The sequence below is a fragment of the Leucopleurus acutus genome, assembly GCF_964270905.1.
Source record: "Leucopleurus acutus genome assembly, chromosome: 3".
In the NCBI taxonomy this organism is placed as follows: Eukaryota; Metazoa; Chordata; class Mammalia; order Artiodactyla; family Delphinidae; genus Leucopleurus; species Leucopleurus acutus.
This window is the reverse complement of record NC_139145.1, coordinates 46,356,790-46,372,867: the sequence shown is the minus strand read 5'-3', so window position 1 is coordinate 46,372,867 and position 16,078 is coordinate 46,356,790. Positions and strand designations below refer to the sequence as shown.

The window sequence follows — 16,078 nt, the reverse complement described above, 5'->3', positions numbered from 1 at the left end:
ACAGAATTACTCACTTTGGGAAGGGTTAAATGTTTCTATAAAAAGAAATATTCAAAACCTTTTCTCATCATGTTAGAACAGAATATAAGCAGAGTAACATTTTAGTGATGTTGGTGTATCTTTTTAGTCCAAATCTACTTATTTTCCTCCTTGCTAACAAACTGCCCCCTACCCCACATAAGGTGATCACATAGAAATAGTCTTGATATCAACCTGTTATAGGTTCGCTTTGCTATTTCTGTGGTCTGAGAAGATATCAGGGCTCACATTTGCAAAACTAAATAAAAGGATCAACTGACATGATTATTATATTTTATTTAAAGATTTTAAAAGATAAGGGGCAGAGCTCATAAAAGTTACCTGAATCATTAAAACCCACAAAGTTGGAGAATTTTTTTTTAAAAGAGTGGATACCAAAATAGCTTTCAGGAAGAAGATAACCTATAAGTCTTTTAGATTGTTGAACAAAGCAAAAGAAGGCTTAAGATATGAAAGATAAAAGTTATATTTATAAACATGCTAAAGAATACATTAAAAGAAACAAAAAAGAATGAGGAAAAATAAACTGTCTTAATCTTGTTATACATAAACATCATTTCTATGGGACTCTACAGTCCACTTCAACAATATTCAAACAACAAAATCCCCATCATTGAAAGAGCTTCAACACTCCTTTGGAGTTGGCTATTACAGAATTTATCCTGCATATCGGGTATGCATGAAAAACATCCTGGAGACTCAGAATATCTGCAAACATGAAACTGTTTCTCTAAATTGCATTTATTGGTCATGAATCCCGTAAAGGGGGGTCAACTACAACTTGAAGCTTGTCATCTTGAGGTGGGAAAGCAATTTGAAGCCAAAGGGCACCTTGCTATAGTTCATTCATGTGGCTCTAAGTATATTCTATAAGCTTCTCTTCAATGCCAAATATCTACTGAGAATTAAAGAGGAGATGAAACTTTCTAACCAATTCTAAGAATTCATGTAATAAAGGGTAATCATTACAGAGTTTATATATACTCGGTTTTCTTAAAGCCATAGATTTTATTATAGAGAGGAGAAAGAAAATGGCATTAATAGATCAAGCACATGAATTCCAGAATACTGAATTCCTTTTCCTCTTGCTTAACAACCAATTACATCCATGGACTGCAAAATTACAGCCACTGCAAAATTTTTAGTGTTTTGCATCTTGTCAAAGAAAGACTAATATTTTTGCCTGAGTGTCCCCTTAACCTTATGAGCTATTATTTTTTAACTTTGTATAAAACTTCTTTTCAAATAATTTATTAATTATAACAACTGGGAAGAGCAGTGTGAGGACCTGAATACTTCAACCAAGCACTGAAGGCAACAAACTTCCTTAAACATGCTCTTCTGCCTGGATTTTTATATATTAAAATAACCTTTCTCCCTCACTTCTCCAGTGGTACCCAGAAAAGAGTGGCATTTGTTGGCCATCACAAGTCTCAGCTAGAATCTTCTCTGTTCTTCAGTGTCCTGACAAAGGCCTCTGGACCTGTAGCTCATGCCTCTGGTAATTCAGTCTTGTTCTCAATAAGAGAGATCTCCAGCACAGGTAGAAGTAGCTGAAAGGCATCCTGAATGTAGGAAGCACTGTTTGATGCCTATAAGGATAGGGATTGAAAAATAAGAAAAAGAAAATACTGCAGTCACTTAAAAGAGAAAATATATTATAAGACAACAAAAAAAAACAAATTAATTTTTACAATCTAACTATATCTGTAGCCTGGCAAATAAGAATACATACTTAACCATTTCACTAAACTTATAGGGGAAAGAATGATCTAGCTCTTTTTTGTTTGTTTGTTTGTTTGTTTTGATCTAGCTCTTAAAATGATATGACAGCACCAAAAAAGAATGTCACCATTTTTGTCCAACTTGCCCATTAGAGTGATAGCCATTCTTTGGCGTCTTGCTCAAATACGGCATTCAAAGCTTATTTATTCCTTGATTGAATGGGTAGATCCTATCAGAGCATTTTAGTCAATTACTCAAAGAGGATTTCAGAAGGCTATGAATCCTACATCAATAGGATTTCTAGTCCATTGTGATTGTTCTTCTTCCATGGACTCAACGTAATCAGTGAACATGCGACAGGTGCTCACAAAGATAAAGAAGGAATACTGCTTTTAAAGATGATAAAGTACAGATATGTTTCTGTCTACTACAAGAGACATATGAAAAACTTGGAATCATTATGCTCAGAGTTTGCCAGACTTCATTTATATCTGACAAGTTCTGACTTTCCAGAAGCATAAGAGTTCATTACCTTAAAATAAAAATGTATAATTTCAAGGACAAGAGTGTTTCAAATCTGTAAGCAAGAACAACCAACTAATAACAAAAGGGTAACCATATCAAGTGAGCTTACCTTGTTTTGATTTATCAATGGCAAGAACCCCTGTTTAAACTTCAGTGTGATGTTTGATACCAAGTTTTGCAGCCAAAAGAGACCTCACAGCACATCTAGTTAAATCTCTTATTTTGTATATAAAGATAACAAGATTGCCAAGAAGGTAAACCCCTGGTCCATGGTCATAGTGCAAATCAGGGGAGACCTAGGACAGGACTGGGCTCCTGGTTTGCAAACTTCTTTCATCTCTACCACTCTGCCATCTACTAAATCATACACTTATTTTTTTAAAATTGCTTAAGTGATCAGAACAATTTCCCTGACTATTAAAGGAAAACTATGCAGTTAAGGAATGAAAGGCATTTCTTCATCGGTAATTTTAAAAGAATCTAAAACTAAAGAAGTAACACTCTGGTGGCAAAAATTTTTTTTCAATTCATATTTAAAACCTAACTGATTATCAAATATATTTTCTCCCCTCAGACTTAGATAAATATGTTTTAAACAAATCATCAAACATCTAAATTTCTGCACAAAAAAAGATAGTTCTTTTTTTTTTTTTATCTTTCACTTTTTCTGCCTTCTGTGGTTTTCTCTTTTTATCAATATAAATTTATTTATTTATTTTTGGCTGCATTGGGTCTTCATTGCTGCACGCGGGCTTTCTCTAGTTGCGGCGAGCAGGGGCTACTCTTCATTGTGGTGTGCGGGCTTCTCATTGCGGTGGCTTTTCTTGTTGTGTAACATGGGTTCTAGGCATGCAGGCTTCAGTAGTTGCGGCACACAGGCTTAGTAGTTGTGGCTTGCGGGCTCTAGAGCACAGCTCAGTAATTGTGGTGCACAGGCTTATTAGTTGCTCTGCTTCCCGGACCAGGGCTCGAACCCACGTCCCCTGCATTGGACCAGGGCTCAGACCTGTGTCCCCTGCATTGGCAGGTGGATTCTTAACTACTGTGCCACCAAGGAAGTCCTAAGATAGAGTTCTTAAATCATGGAATCCAGAAAGCATCATACATGGCAGCAATATAATCCATCCATGGACTTAAACCACCTACCTTCTTAAATCTAATGAACTGACACGGATTATGTAAACACAGGTAGCTTTTTGACATAATAAAGCAAATTTCTGCGCAAGAAAATGACAAAATGTTTTGTTTTCTTTTGTTTTGTTTTGTAACTAATCTCCTCTGCATAAACCTTACTCCTTTGAGGAGCACTGCTAGCCTATTTGTAATTTTCAGCGCATCATGTTTACTAGCTAGTCTCCAGAAGATGTTTCATTAATGAGAATTGTCCATTAATTACAAAGGGGTAGTACTAAGTAATGACAGCCTACCGCTTCTTCCACTGCACTTTACCTGGCACCTTCATCTTTATGGTTTATAATTAATTAACAGGAAATATGATAAAATATACACCATTTTGGTCATATCTGCATCAACACGCTAAACTAGTGAAAAAAACAAAAAATGAAAACTTAAAGAGTTATTAATACATAATGCCCTAGAAGTTAGAGACTTAAAAAACAATTAGTACTACTAACCTCTAGAAATACTGCAGTGATTAACGGATTAAGGACGTCTGCCTTTTCCTTGACCTAGAACAAAGGATAATGTGTTAAGCGAGCATAGCACATTAAAAAACAATAGGTAAAATATGATGATTGGTTCAAGATGGCGGAGTAGAAGGACATGCTCTCACTCCCTCCTGCGAGAGCACCGGAATCACAACTAACTGCTGAACAATCATCGACAGGAAGACACTGGAGCTCACCAAAAAAGATACCCTACATCCAAAGACGAAGGAGAAGCCACAATGAGATGGTAGGAGGGGCACATCACAATAAAATCAAATCCCATAACTGCTGGGTGGGTGACTCACAAACCAGAGAACATGTAACCACAGAAGTCCACCCACTGGAGTGAAGGTTCTGAGCCCCACGTCAGCCTTCCCAACCTGGGAGTCCGGCAATGGGAAGAGGAATTCCTAGAGAATCACACATTGAAGGTTAGCGGGATTTGACTGCAGGACTTCGACAGAACTGGGGGAAACAGAGACTCCACTCCTGGAGGGCAGACACAAAGTAGTGTGTGCATCAGGACCCAGGAGAAGGAGCAGTGACCCCAGGGGAGACTGAACCAGACCTACCTGCTAGTGTTGGAGGGTCTCCTGCAGAGACGGGGGTGGCTGTGTCTCACTGTGAGGACAAGGACACTGGCAGCAGAAGTTCTGGGAAGTACTCCTTGGCGTGAGCCCTCCCAGAACCCGCCATTAGCCCCACCAAAGAGCCCGGATAGGCTCCAGTGTTGGGTCGCCTCAGGCCAAACAACCAACAGGAAGGGAACCCAGCCCCACCCATCAGCAGACAAGCGGATGAAAGTTTTACTGAGCTCTGCCCACCAGAGCAACAGCCAGCTCTACCCACCACCAGTCCCACCCATCAGGAAACTTGCACCACCAGTCCCACCCATCAGGAAACTTGCACAAGCCTCTTAGATAGCCTCATCCACCAGAGGGCAGACAGCAGAAGCAAGAAGAACTACCATCCTGCAGCCTGTGGAGCAAAAACCACATTCACAGAAAGATAGAAAAGTTGAAAAGTCAGAGGGCTATGTACCAGATGAAGGAACAAGAAAAAACCCCAGAAGAACAACTAAATGAAGTGGAGATGGGCAACCTTCCAGAAAAAAACATTCAGAATAATGATAGTGAAGATGATCCAGGACCTCAGAAAAAGAATGGAGGCAAAGATACAGAAGATGCAAGAAATGTTTAACAAAGACCTAGAAGAATTAAAGAACAAACAGAGGTGAACAATATAATAACAAATGAAAAATACACTAGAAGGAATCAATAGCAGAATAACTGAGGCAGAAGAACGAATAAGTGACCAGGAAGACAGAATGGTGGAATTCACTGCTGTGGAACAGAATAAAGAAAAAAGAATGAAAAGGAATGAAGACAGCCTAAGAGACCTCTGGGACAACATTAAAAGGAACAACACTCACATTATAGGGGTCCCAGAAGTAGAAGAGAGAGAGAAAGGACCCAAGAAAATATTTTAAGAGATTATAGTTGAAAACTTCCCTAACATGGGAAAGGAAATAGCCACCCAAGTCCAGGAAGTGCAGAGAGTCCCATACAGGATAAATCCAAGAAGAAACATGCCGAGACACATAGTAATCTAATGGGCAAAAAATAAAGACAAAGAAAAATTATTGAAAGCAGCAAGGGAAAAATGACAAATAACATACAAGGGAACTCCCATAAGGTTAACAGCTGATTTCTCAGCAGAAACTCTACAAGCCAGAAGGGAGTGGCATGATATATTGAAAGTGATGAAAGGGAAGAACGTACAACCAAGATTACTCTACCCGGCAAAGATCTCATTCAGATTCGATGGAGAAATCAAAAGCTGAACAGACAAGCAAAAGCTAAGAGAATTCAGCACCACCAAACCAGCTCTGCAACAAATGCTAAAGGAACTTCTTTAAGTGGGAAACACAAGAGAAGAAAAGGACCTACAAAAACAAACCCAAAACAATTAAGAAAATGGTAATAGGAACATACATATCAATAATTACCTTAAATGTGTGAATGGATTAAATGCTCCAACCAAAAGACACAGGCTCGCTGAATGGATACAAAAACAAAACCCATGTATATGCTGTCTACAAGAGACCCACTTCAGACCTAGGGACACATACAGACTGAAAGTGAGGGGATGGAAAAAGATATTCCATGCAAATGGAAATCAAAAGAAAGCTGGAGTAGCGATATTCATATCAGATAAAACAGACTTTAAAATAAAGAATGTTACAAGAGACAAGGAAGGACACTACATAATGATCAAGGGATCAATTCAAGAAGAAGATATAACAATTATAAATATATATGCACCCAACATAGGAGCACCTCAATACATAAGGCAACTTCTAACAGCTATAAAAGAGGAAATCAACAGTAACACAGTAATAGTGGGGGACTTTTAACACCTCACTTACACCAATGGACAGATCATCCAAACAGAAAATTAATAAGGAAACAGAAGCTTTAAATGATACAAGAAACCAAATAGATTTAATTGATATTTATAGGACATTCATTCCTAAAACAGCAGATTACACTTTCTTCTCAAGTGCGCACAGAACATTCTCCAGGATAGATCACATCTTGGGTCAGAAATCAAGCCTCAGTAAATTTAAGAAAATTTAAATCATATCAAGCATCTTTTCTGACCACAATGCTATGAGATTAGAAATCAATTACAGGGAAAAAAACGTAAAAAACACAAACACATGGAGGCTGAACAATACATTACTGAATAACCAAGAGATCACTGGAGAAATCAAAGAGGAAATCAAAAAATACCTAGAGACAAGTGACAATGAAAACATGACAATCCAAAACCTATATAGCATGCAGCAAAAGTAGTTCTAAGAGGGAAGTTTACAGCAATACAAGCCTCAAGAAACAAGAAAAATCTCAAGTAAATAATCTAACCTTACACCTAAAGGAACTAGAGAAAGAAGAACAAACAAAACCCAAAGTTAACAGAAGGAAAGAAATCATAAAGATCAGAGTAGAAATAAATGAAATAGAAACAAAAAAACAATAGCAAAGATCAATAAAACTAAAAGCTGGTTCTTTGAGAAGATAAACAAAATTGATAAACATTAGCCAGACTCATCAAGAAAGAGAGGGAGAGGACTAAAATCAGTAAACTTAGAAATGAAAAAGGAGAAGTTACAACAGACACTGCAGAAATACAAAGCACCCTAAGAGACTACTACAAGCAACTCTATGGCAGTAAAATGGACAACCTGGAAGAAATGGACAAATTCTTAGAAAGGTATAACCTTCCAAGACTGAACTAGGAGGAAATAGAAAATATGAACAGACCAATCACAAGTAATGAAATTGAAACTGTGATTAAAAATCTTCCAACAAACAAAAATCCAGGACCAGATGGCTTCACAGGTGAATTCTATCAAACATTTAGAGAAGAGCTACCACCCATCCTTCTCAACCTGTTCCAAAAAATTGCAGAGGAAGGAACACTCCCAAACTCATTCTATGAGGCCACCATCACCCTGATACCAAAACCAGACAAAGATACTACTAAACAAGAAAATTACAGACCAATATCACTGATGAATATAGATGCAAAAATCCTCAACAAAATACTAGTAAACAGAAACCAACAACATATTAAAAATATCATACACCATGATCAAGTGGGATTTATCCCAGGGATGCAAGGATTCTTCAATATATGCAAACAGATCAATGCAATACACTATATTAACAAACTGAAGAATAAAAACCATATGATCATCTCAATAGATGTAGAAAAAGCTTTTCACAAAATTCAACACCCATTTATGACAAAAGCTCTCCAGAAAGCGGGCATAGAGAGAACCTACCTCAACATAATAAAGGCCATATATGACAAACCAACAGCAAACATCATCCTCAATGGTGAAAAACTGAAAGCATTTCCTCTAAGATCAGGAACAAGACAAGAATGTCCACACTCACCTCTATTATTCAACATAGTTTTGGAAGTCCTAGCCACGGCAATCAGAGAAGAAAAAGAAATAAAAGGAATATAAATTGGAAAAGAAGAAGTAAAACTGTCACTGTTTGCAGATGACGTGATACTATACATAGAGAATCCTAAAGATGCCACCAGAAAACTATTAGAGCTAATCAATCAATTTGGTAAAGTTGCAGGATACAAAATTAATGCACAGAAATCTCTTGCATTTCTATACACTAATGATGAAAAATCTGAAAGAAAATTAAGGAAACACTCCCATTTACCACTGCAACAGAAAGAATAAAATACCTAGGAATAAACCTACCTAGGGAGACAAAAGACCTGTATGCAGAAAACTATAAGACACTGATGTAAGAAATTAAAGATGATACAAATAGATGGAGAGGTATACCATGTTCTTGGACTGGAAGAATCAATATTGTGAAAATGCCTATACTACCCAAAACAATTCACTGATTCAATGCAATCCTTATCAAATTAGCAATGGCATTTTTTACAGAAGTAGAACAAAAAATCTTAAAATTTGTATGGAGACACAAAAGACCCCGAATAGCCAAAGCACTCTTGAGGGAAAAAAATCAGAGCTGGGGGAATCAGACTCCCTGACTTCAGACTATACTACAAAGCTACAGTCATCAAGACTATATGGTACTGACACAAAAACAGAAATATAGATCAATGGAACAGGATAGAAAGCCCAGAGATAAACCCATGCACCTATGGTCAACTAATCTATGACAAAGGAGGCAAGGATATACAATGGAGAAAAGACAGTCTCTTCAGTAAGTGGTGGTGGGAAAACTGGACAGCTACATGTTAAAGAATGAAATTAGAACACTCCTTAAACACCATACATAAATATAAACTCAAAATGGATTAGAGACCTAAATGTAAGACCAGACACTATAAAACTCTTAGAGGAAAACATAGGAAGAACACTCTTTGACATAAATCACAGCAAGATCCTTTTTGATCCACCTCCTAGAGTAATGGAAATAAAAACAAAAATAAACAAATGGGACCTAATGAAACTTAAAAGCTTTTGCAAAGAAAACTACAAACAAGACGAAAAGACAGCCCTCAGAATGGGAGAAAATATTTGCAAATGAATCAATGGACAAAGGATTAATCTCCCAAATATATAAACAGCTCATGTAGGTCAATATTAAAAAAAAAAAAACCCAATCCAAAAATGGGCAGAAGACCTAAATAGACATTTCTCCAAAGAAGACATACAGATAGCAAAGGAGCACATGAAAAGCTGCTCAATATCACTGATTATTAGAGAAATGCAAATCAAAACTACAATGACGTATCACCTCACACCAGTCAGAATGGGCATCATCAGAAAATCTACAAACAACAAATGCTAGAGGGTGTGGAGAAAAGGGAACCCTCTTGCACTGTTGGTGGGAATGTAAATTGATACAGTCACTATGCAGAACAGGATGGAGGTTCGTTAAAAAACTAAAAATAGAATTACCATACGACCCAGCAATCCCGCTACTGGGCATATACCCAGGAAAACCATAATTCAAAAAGAGTCATGCACCCCAATGTTCATTGCAGCACTATTTACAATAGCCAGGTCATGGAAGCAACCTAAATGCCCATTGACAGACGAATGGATAAAGAAGATGTAGTATATATATATATACAATGGAATAATACTCAGCCATAAAAAGGAACGAAATTGGGTCATTTGTAGAGACGTGGATGAATCTAGAGACTGTCATACAGAGTGAAGTAAGTCAGGAAGAGAAAAACAAATATCGTATATTAATGCATATATGTGGAACCTAGAAAAATGGTACAGATGAACCGGTTTGTAGGGCAGAAACTGAGACACAGATGTAGACAACAAATGTATGGACACCAAGGGGGGAAAGACGTGGGCGGTGGTGGTGGTGGTGGTGTGATGAACTGGGAGATTGAGATTGACGTGTATACACTAATATGTATAAAATGGATAACTAGTAAGAACCTGCTGTATAAAAAAATACATTAAATAGAATTCAAAAATTCAAAAATAAATAAAGTATGACTCCACTTTGAAACACACCCACACATACCCAAATATAAATATAAGCATAGACAAAGTCTGGATCAGACTCAAGAAGGGCTTTAAATTTCCTTCTATCCAAATTGAGAGTGTATGCCTTTGTAGTTTTTTTGTTTGTTTGTTTTTGTTTTTCGGTACGCGGGCCTCTCACTATTGTGGCCTCTCCCGTTGCGGAGCACAGGCTCTGGACGCGCAGGCTCAGCAGCCATGGCTCACGGGCCCAGCCGCTCCGCGGCGTGTGGGATCTTCCCAGACCGGGGCATGAACCCGTGTCCCCTGCATTGGCAGGCAGACTCTCAACCACTGTGCCACCAGGGAAGCCCTGCCTTTGTAGTTTTTACTAACTTTAAAAAGTATATTCATTTTGGAAGGGAGATAGAAATGGTATATTTGACCACAAAAACTTTAGAAAAATTTTAAAACAAAATATACAGATATGAAACACGCGCTCAAAATACTCAACTCGTTTTTAAGATGGGCTGTTTGGAAAATGTGGAGACAAATAATGCAAATTTAATACTTGCATGTGTTAGCATCTTAGAGTTGACTTGCTGGGTTAAAGTATCTTTATGAAACACATGGAAAACTTTAGTCTCAGAAGATTAACTTCAGGAAACCCAGAAGCTCTTTTAAAGAAAATACTAAGAGGAAAAGAGAAACTATATCACAGAATTTTCCCTTATAGGAAAAATCTAAACTCGAAGTGAGAAGAATTAATTTGGGCCATGCTCTTACCTAAAATAAATTTAAGGGCCCAGAATAACTTTGCTGCCACACTGACCCTTATACCCTTAACTACGAGCTGATTTTTTTTGAGGTATAATTGACATACAACACTATACTAATTGCATATGTACAAACTAATGATTTACTATCTGCATACATGGCAAAATGATGATAATAAGACCAGTCAACATCCATCACTATACACAGTGAAGTAATTTTTTTTCTCATGATGACAACTTTTAAGATCTACTGTCTTAGCAACTTTCAAATAGGCAATACAGTATATTAACTATAGGTATCATGACATACATGACATCCCCAATGCTGTACATGCTGTACGTTATTTATTTTATAACTGGAAGTTTGTACCTTTTGATCCCCTTCACCCATTTCACCCAGCCCCCACCTTTGCCTCTGGCAACCACCTATCTGTTCTCTGTATGCATGAGTTTGGTGTACTACAAAGTGATTTTTATCTGTCCATTTAAAATGCCCTTGATTTTATGCCAATTCATGATTACTGATGTCTGAATCATCTTCCATAGTTCACACACCTTCAGTAAATTTTTACAATTCCTTAAAACAGAACAAAAAAACTTTAGCTTTAATTACAACTCTCCTACTGGCTGGCAACTGCAAAATGTGAGAGTTGCCATAGTCTAAGTAAGGCGCTGCCCCTTTAAACTAGAATCCAACTTTGGGATTTTTATCTTATCAAGGTCTACATTCTCAGTACAGGTCTTGAGAGCAAGCAGCACAAAATATACTGAAGACTGTATAAAAAAGAACAACGAGTTGCAAAATTCAGTTAGACATAGACAAACTGATCCTAAAATTCATATGGAAATGCATAGGGCCCCCAATAGACAAAAAAATCTTGAAAAAGAAGAAGAAAGTTGGAAGACTTACACTTCTTGATTTCAAAACTTACTACAAAGCTACAGAAATCAAGACAGTATGGCACTGGCATAGGATACCACAGATCAATGGAACTGAAATAAGAGCCCAGAAACAAATCCCTATGACTATGGTCAATTGATTTTAGACAAAAAGGGCCAAAACAATTCAACAAGGAGAAACTTTTCAACCAATGGTGCTGGGACAACTGGATATCCACATGAAAAAAAAAAATGTTGGGCCCCTACCTCACACCATACACAAAAATTAACTCAAAATATATAATAGACGTAAACATAAGAGCTGCAACATAAGACTCTTAGAAAAAAACATGAATAAATCCTCATGATCTTGGGTGAGGCAATGATTCTTTAGATACAATACCAAAAAACAAGTGATAAAAGAGAATATTGACAAGTTGGACTCTATCACTATTCACTATCAAGAAAGTGAAAGGACCGCCCATGGACTGGGAGAAAATATGTGCATATCATATATCTGGTAAGGAACTTGTATCCAGAGAAAATAAAGAACTTCTATAACTCAATAATAAATAGTAAATAATAAAAAGACAAATAATTAAAATCAGAATAAATTATAAAATAAAAAACCCAATTTATAAAATAATAATGAAAAGACAACCCAATTTAAAAATAGGCAAAGGACTGGAATAGACACTTCTCTATAGAAGACATACAAATGGCTAACAAGCATGTGAAAAGATGCTCAACATCATCAGCCATCAGGGAAATGCAAATAAAACCCATAATGAGATAACACTTCATACCTACTAGGTCTGGTAAAAGTTTAAAAAACAAAAACGAAACCAGACAATAGCAAGTGTCAACAAGGATGTGGAGAAACTGGAACTCTCATACATTGCTGGCAGGGGTGTAAAATGGTGCAACTACTTTGGAAAACAGTCTGACAGTTCCTTAATGGTCCATATTACCCATATGACCCAGAAATTCCACTCCTAGCTATCCATCCAAGAGAAATAAAAACATACATGCATGCTCATAGTAACATTATTCATTACAACCAAGAAGAGTAAACAATCCAAATGTCTATCAACTGATGAATAGATAAATGTGGTATATATCCATATGATAGAATGTTATTAGGTAATAAAAGGAAATACCGATACAATGTGGATGAACGTCAAAAACATTATGCTAAGTGAAAGAAAACAGACACAAAATACCATAATATTGTATGATCCCATTTATATTAGATGCCCAGAATAGGCAAATCTATAGACAGAAAGTAGATTAGTGTTGCTTAAGGCTAGAAGAATGTGGAGGGGAAGGGAATGGTAAGTGACTGCCAATGGTATGAGGTTTTCTGGGAGATGATGAAAACGATCTAAAATTAGATTTTGGTGACTGTTGCATGGCTCTGTAAATATATTAAAAACCATTGAAACGTACACTTAAATGGGAAAAATTTTATGATATGTAAACTATATCTTAATAAAGCTGTTCTAAAAACAAAACAAAACAGACATTAGCCCAATAAAAATCATGAATTCTTACCCCAGCAGTTGTTAGGCAGGTGGTGAACTCTTTAGACAGAGAGGACAACTCTTTACACAACACAACTGTCATCCTAGGAAAGAAGGGAAAAAAGGAAAAACAGGTCCTAGGTCCCCATATATGTTCCAACAGGTCCTAGGTCCCCATATATGTTCAACTACATATATGGGGACCCATGTTATAGGAGGAGAAAGTTCAGTCCTTAGAGAAATACTTTTCTACAAAATTCTCTAGAAAATACTATGCTTTCAAATTAAATCAAAGGAAATACCTAAGATACATTTTAAGGAGACAAGGTCGTACTTAAAAGATCCTACATTCCATTTAGAAATATAGTTAAATTAAATATTTATTCATTCATTCGACAAATACTTACTGAAAGGCTTCTATGTACCAGGTACTTCTGAGCACTGGGGATATATTAGTAAACAAGCAAAGCACCAGTTTTCATGAATACTAACTTACTTGCTGATTGACAGGGATACTATAAATATAGAAAGAGATGGATGTTTGTATATGTTTATAGTTATATATGTATACATTTATACACACACAGAAGTATACATATATTTATATATATAATATGTACTAGATGGTGATATGTAAGCAAGTAAAGAATTCGAAAATGTAACAGGGAAATGCAAATCAAAGCCACATGAGGCAGCAACATGGATGGACCTACAGATCGTCATACTGAGTGAAGTAAGTCAGACACAGAATGACAAATATCATATAGTATCGCTTATATGTGGAATCTTAAAAAAAAGAGTAAAAATGAACTTATTTACAAAACAGAAGTAGAGTCATGGATGTAGAAAACAAACTTATGGCTACCAGGGGATGTGGAGCGGGGGGGTGGTGGGGGTGGAGCGATAAACTGGGAGGTTGGGACTGGTGAATACACACTACTATATATAAAATAGATAACTAATAATAACCTGCTGTATAGCACAGGGAACTCTACTCAATACTCTGCAATAGCCTACATGGGAAAATAATCTCCAAAAAAAAGAATGGATGTATGTATATGTACAACTGATTTACTTTGCTGTACAGCTGAAACTAGCACAACATTGTAAATCAACTATACCCCAATAAAAATTAAAAAAACAAACAAAAAAACACATGAGATATCATCTCACACCTGTCAGAATGGCTATCAACAAAAAGAACACAAATAACAAATGTTGGTGAGGACATGGAAAAAAGGGAACCCTTGTACACTGTTGGTGGGAATGTAAATTGGTGCAGCCATTGTGAAAAGTAGTATGGAGGTTTCTCAAAAAACTAAAAATAGAACTACCATATGACCCAGCAATTCCACTCCTGGGTATATATCAAAAAAACAAGAACACTAATTCGAAAAGATACATGCGCTCCAATGTTCACAGCAGCATTATTCACAATCGCCAAGATATGGAAGTAACCTAAGTGTCCATCAACAGATGAATGGATAAAGAAGATGTGGTATATATACACAATGGAATACTACTCAGCCATAAAAGAGAACGAAATTTTGCCATCTGCAGCAACATGGACGGACTTGGAGGGCATTTATGCTAAGTGAAATAAGTCAGACAGAGAAAGACAAATACTGTATGAAATCACTTATATGAGGAATCTAAAAAGTACAACAAACTAGTGAGTATACCAAAAAAGAAGCAGACTCACAGATATGGAGAACAAACTAGTGGTTACCAGTGGGGAGAGGGAGGGAGGGGCAATATAGGGGTGGGGAAGTGGGAGGTACAAACTACTGGGTGTAAGACAAGCTCAAGGATGGGGAATATAGCCAATATTTTGTAATAACAACATGGGGAATATAACCAATATTTTGTAATAACTGTGAATGGAAGGTAACCTTCAAAAATTTTATAAGACATTTTTTTATTAAAAAATAAATTAAAAAATAAAACAAAATAAAAATCCTACCCTTGAGGAGGTTAAACTGATCAATGTAATAGTGAATTAGAGTTAGAGAAAAGAAAAAAAGAATGAGAAAATGGTAGAAGATAGTATTAGATAGGGTGGTGAAAAAGGACCCTCTAAGAAGTAAAGGAAATTCAGTGAAGGAAAGAGCCATGACTGGAAGAGCATTCCATGCAGTGGAAATAGCTAGTTTTCTAAAGAATAGTCTGCTTTGGGATTGTGAATCCCTCATCCTAAGGATGTTTAAGACAAAACTAGGCCCCTTCTTACGGGATGTTGTAGAGGGGCAGTGAAACCGTAGGTGAAGAAATGGCCGAGAGAACATCAAGGGTCCCTTCCAATCCTAACACACTAGACACTCTCACTCATGTTTTTTCCTCCAATGAAAATTCTCATTATTTAATTAGGAGATTTATTTAGAAAACAGTTAAGAGTTTTTTTCCTCCTGTGACTACCTACATTCTATCATTTTTCAAATTTTTGTTCAAAACCAGCAATATACTGGAAAAATACGGTTTGAAACTTAGATAGACCTGGGTTTAAATCCCAGTCTGCACAACCGGGGCATAATTTACTTAACTTCTCTTATGTTTGTGTTTCCTCATTTTTAAAGCTGGACTGATTATTTATCTTGAGGGTTGTTTTTAAAGATTAGAAATGATACACATAAATCCCTTAGCATGGCACCTGGCATATAATTAGCACTCAATAACCAACAACTGTTATTAAGAACTGAGGTTATTAGAACTACTTTCTGTTTTCACTTAAGCAAAATTCTACTTCAATTAAGGTCAGTGATCTGAAAAAAAAAAAACTAGTTTTCCGAGTATGAGTTGGTTAATAAAAAAGGGCAGATTTATAATATAGATTTATGGCTCAATGAAAATAAACAACACCCTTGGCTACTTATTAACTAAAACCCAAAATGAACAAACCTCTAAGATGTGAATGGTGCAATGTGAACAGCATCTTACTGAGAGGAAAGT

The 16,078-nt window shown here is 36.5% G+C and overlaps 1 protein-coding gene across 3 annotated transcripts in view; it reads right to left on the bottom strand.

Moving 5' to 3' along the window:
• Nucleotides 1-304: 304 nt before the first annotated feature.
• Nucleotides 305-16,078, bottom strand: part of FAM114A2 (family with sequence similarity 114 member A2) — a 38,886-nt gene continuing 23,112 nt past the window's right edge. For 2 of the 3 annotated variants that reach the window (XM_082836842.1, XM_082836844.1), the window contains exons 12-14: nucleotides 13,164-13,236; nucleotides 3,924-3,977; nucleotides 305-1,631 (exon numbers count right to left, since the gene is read on the bottom strand). In XM_082836842.1, coding sequence (XP_082692968.1) covers nucleotides 1,530-1,631; nucleotides 3,924-3,977; nucleotides 13,164-13,236 — 229 coding nt within the window. In that variant the 3' untranslated portion in view covers nucleotides 305-1,529. Of the gene's footprint in view, nucleotides 1,632-3,923; nucleotides 3,978-13,163; nucleotides 13,237-16,078 lie in introns of those variants that run through there. The other variant, XM_082836843.1, reaches the window with a different exon arrangement.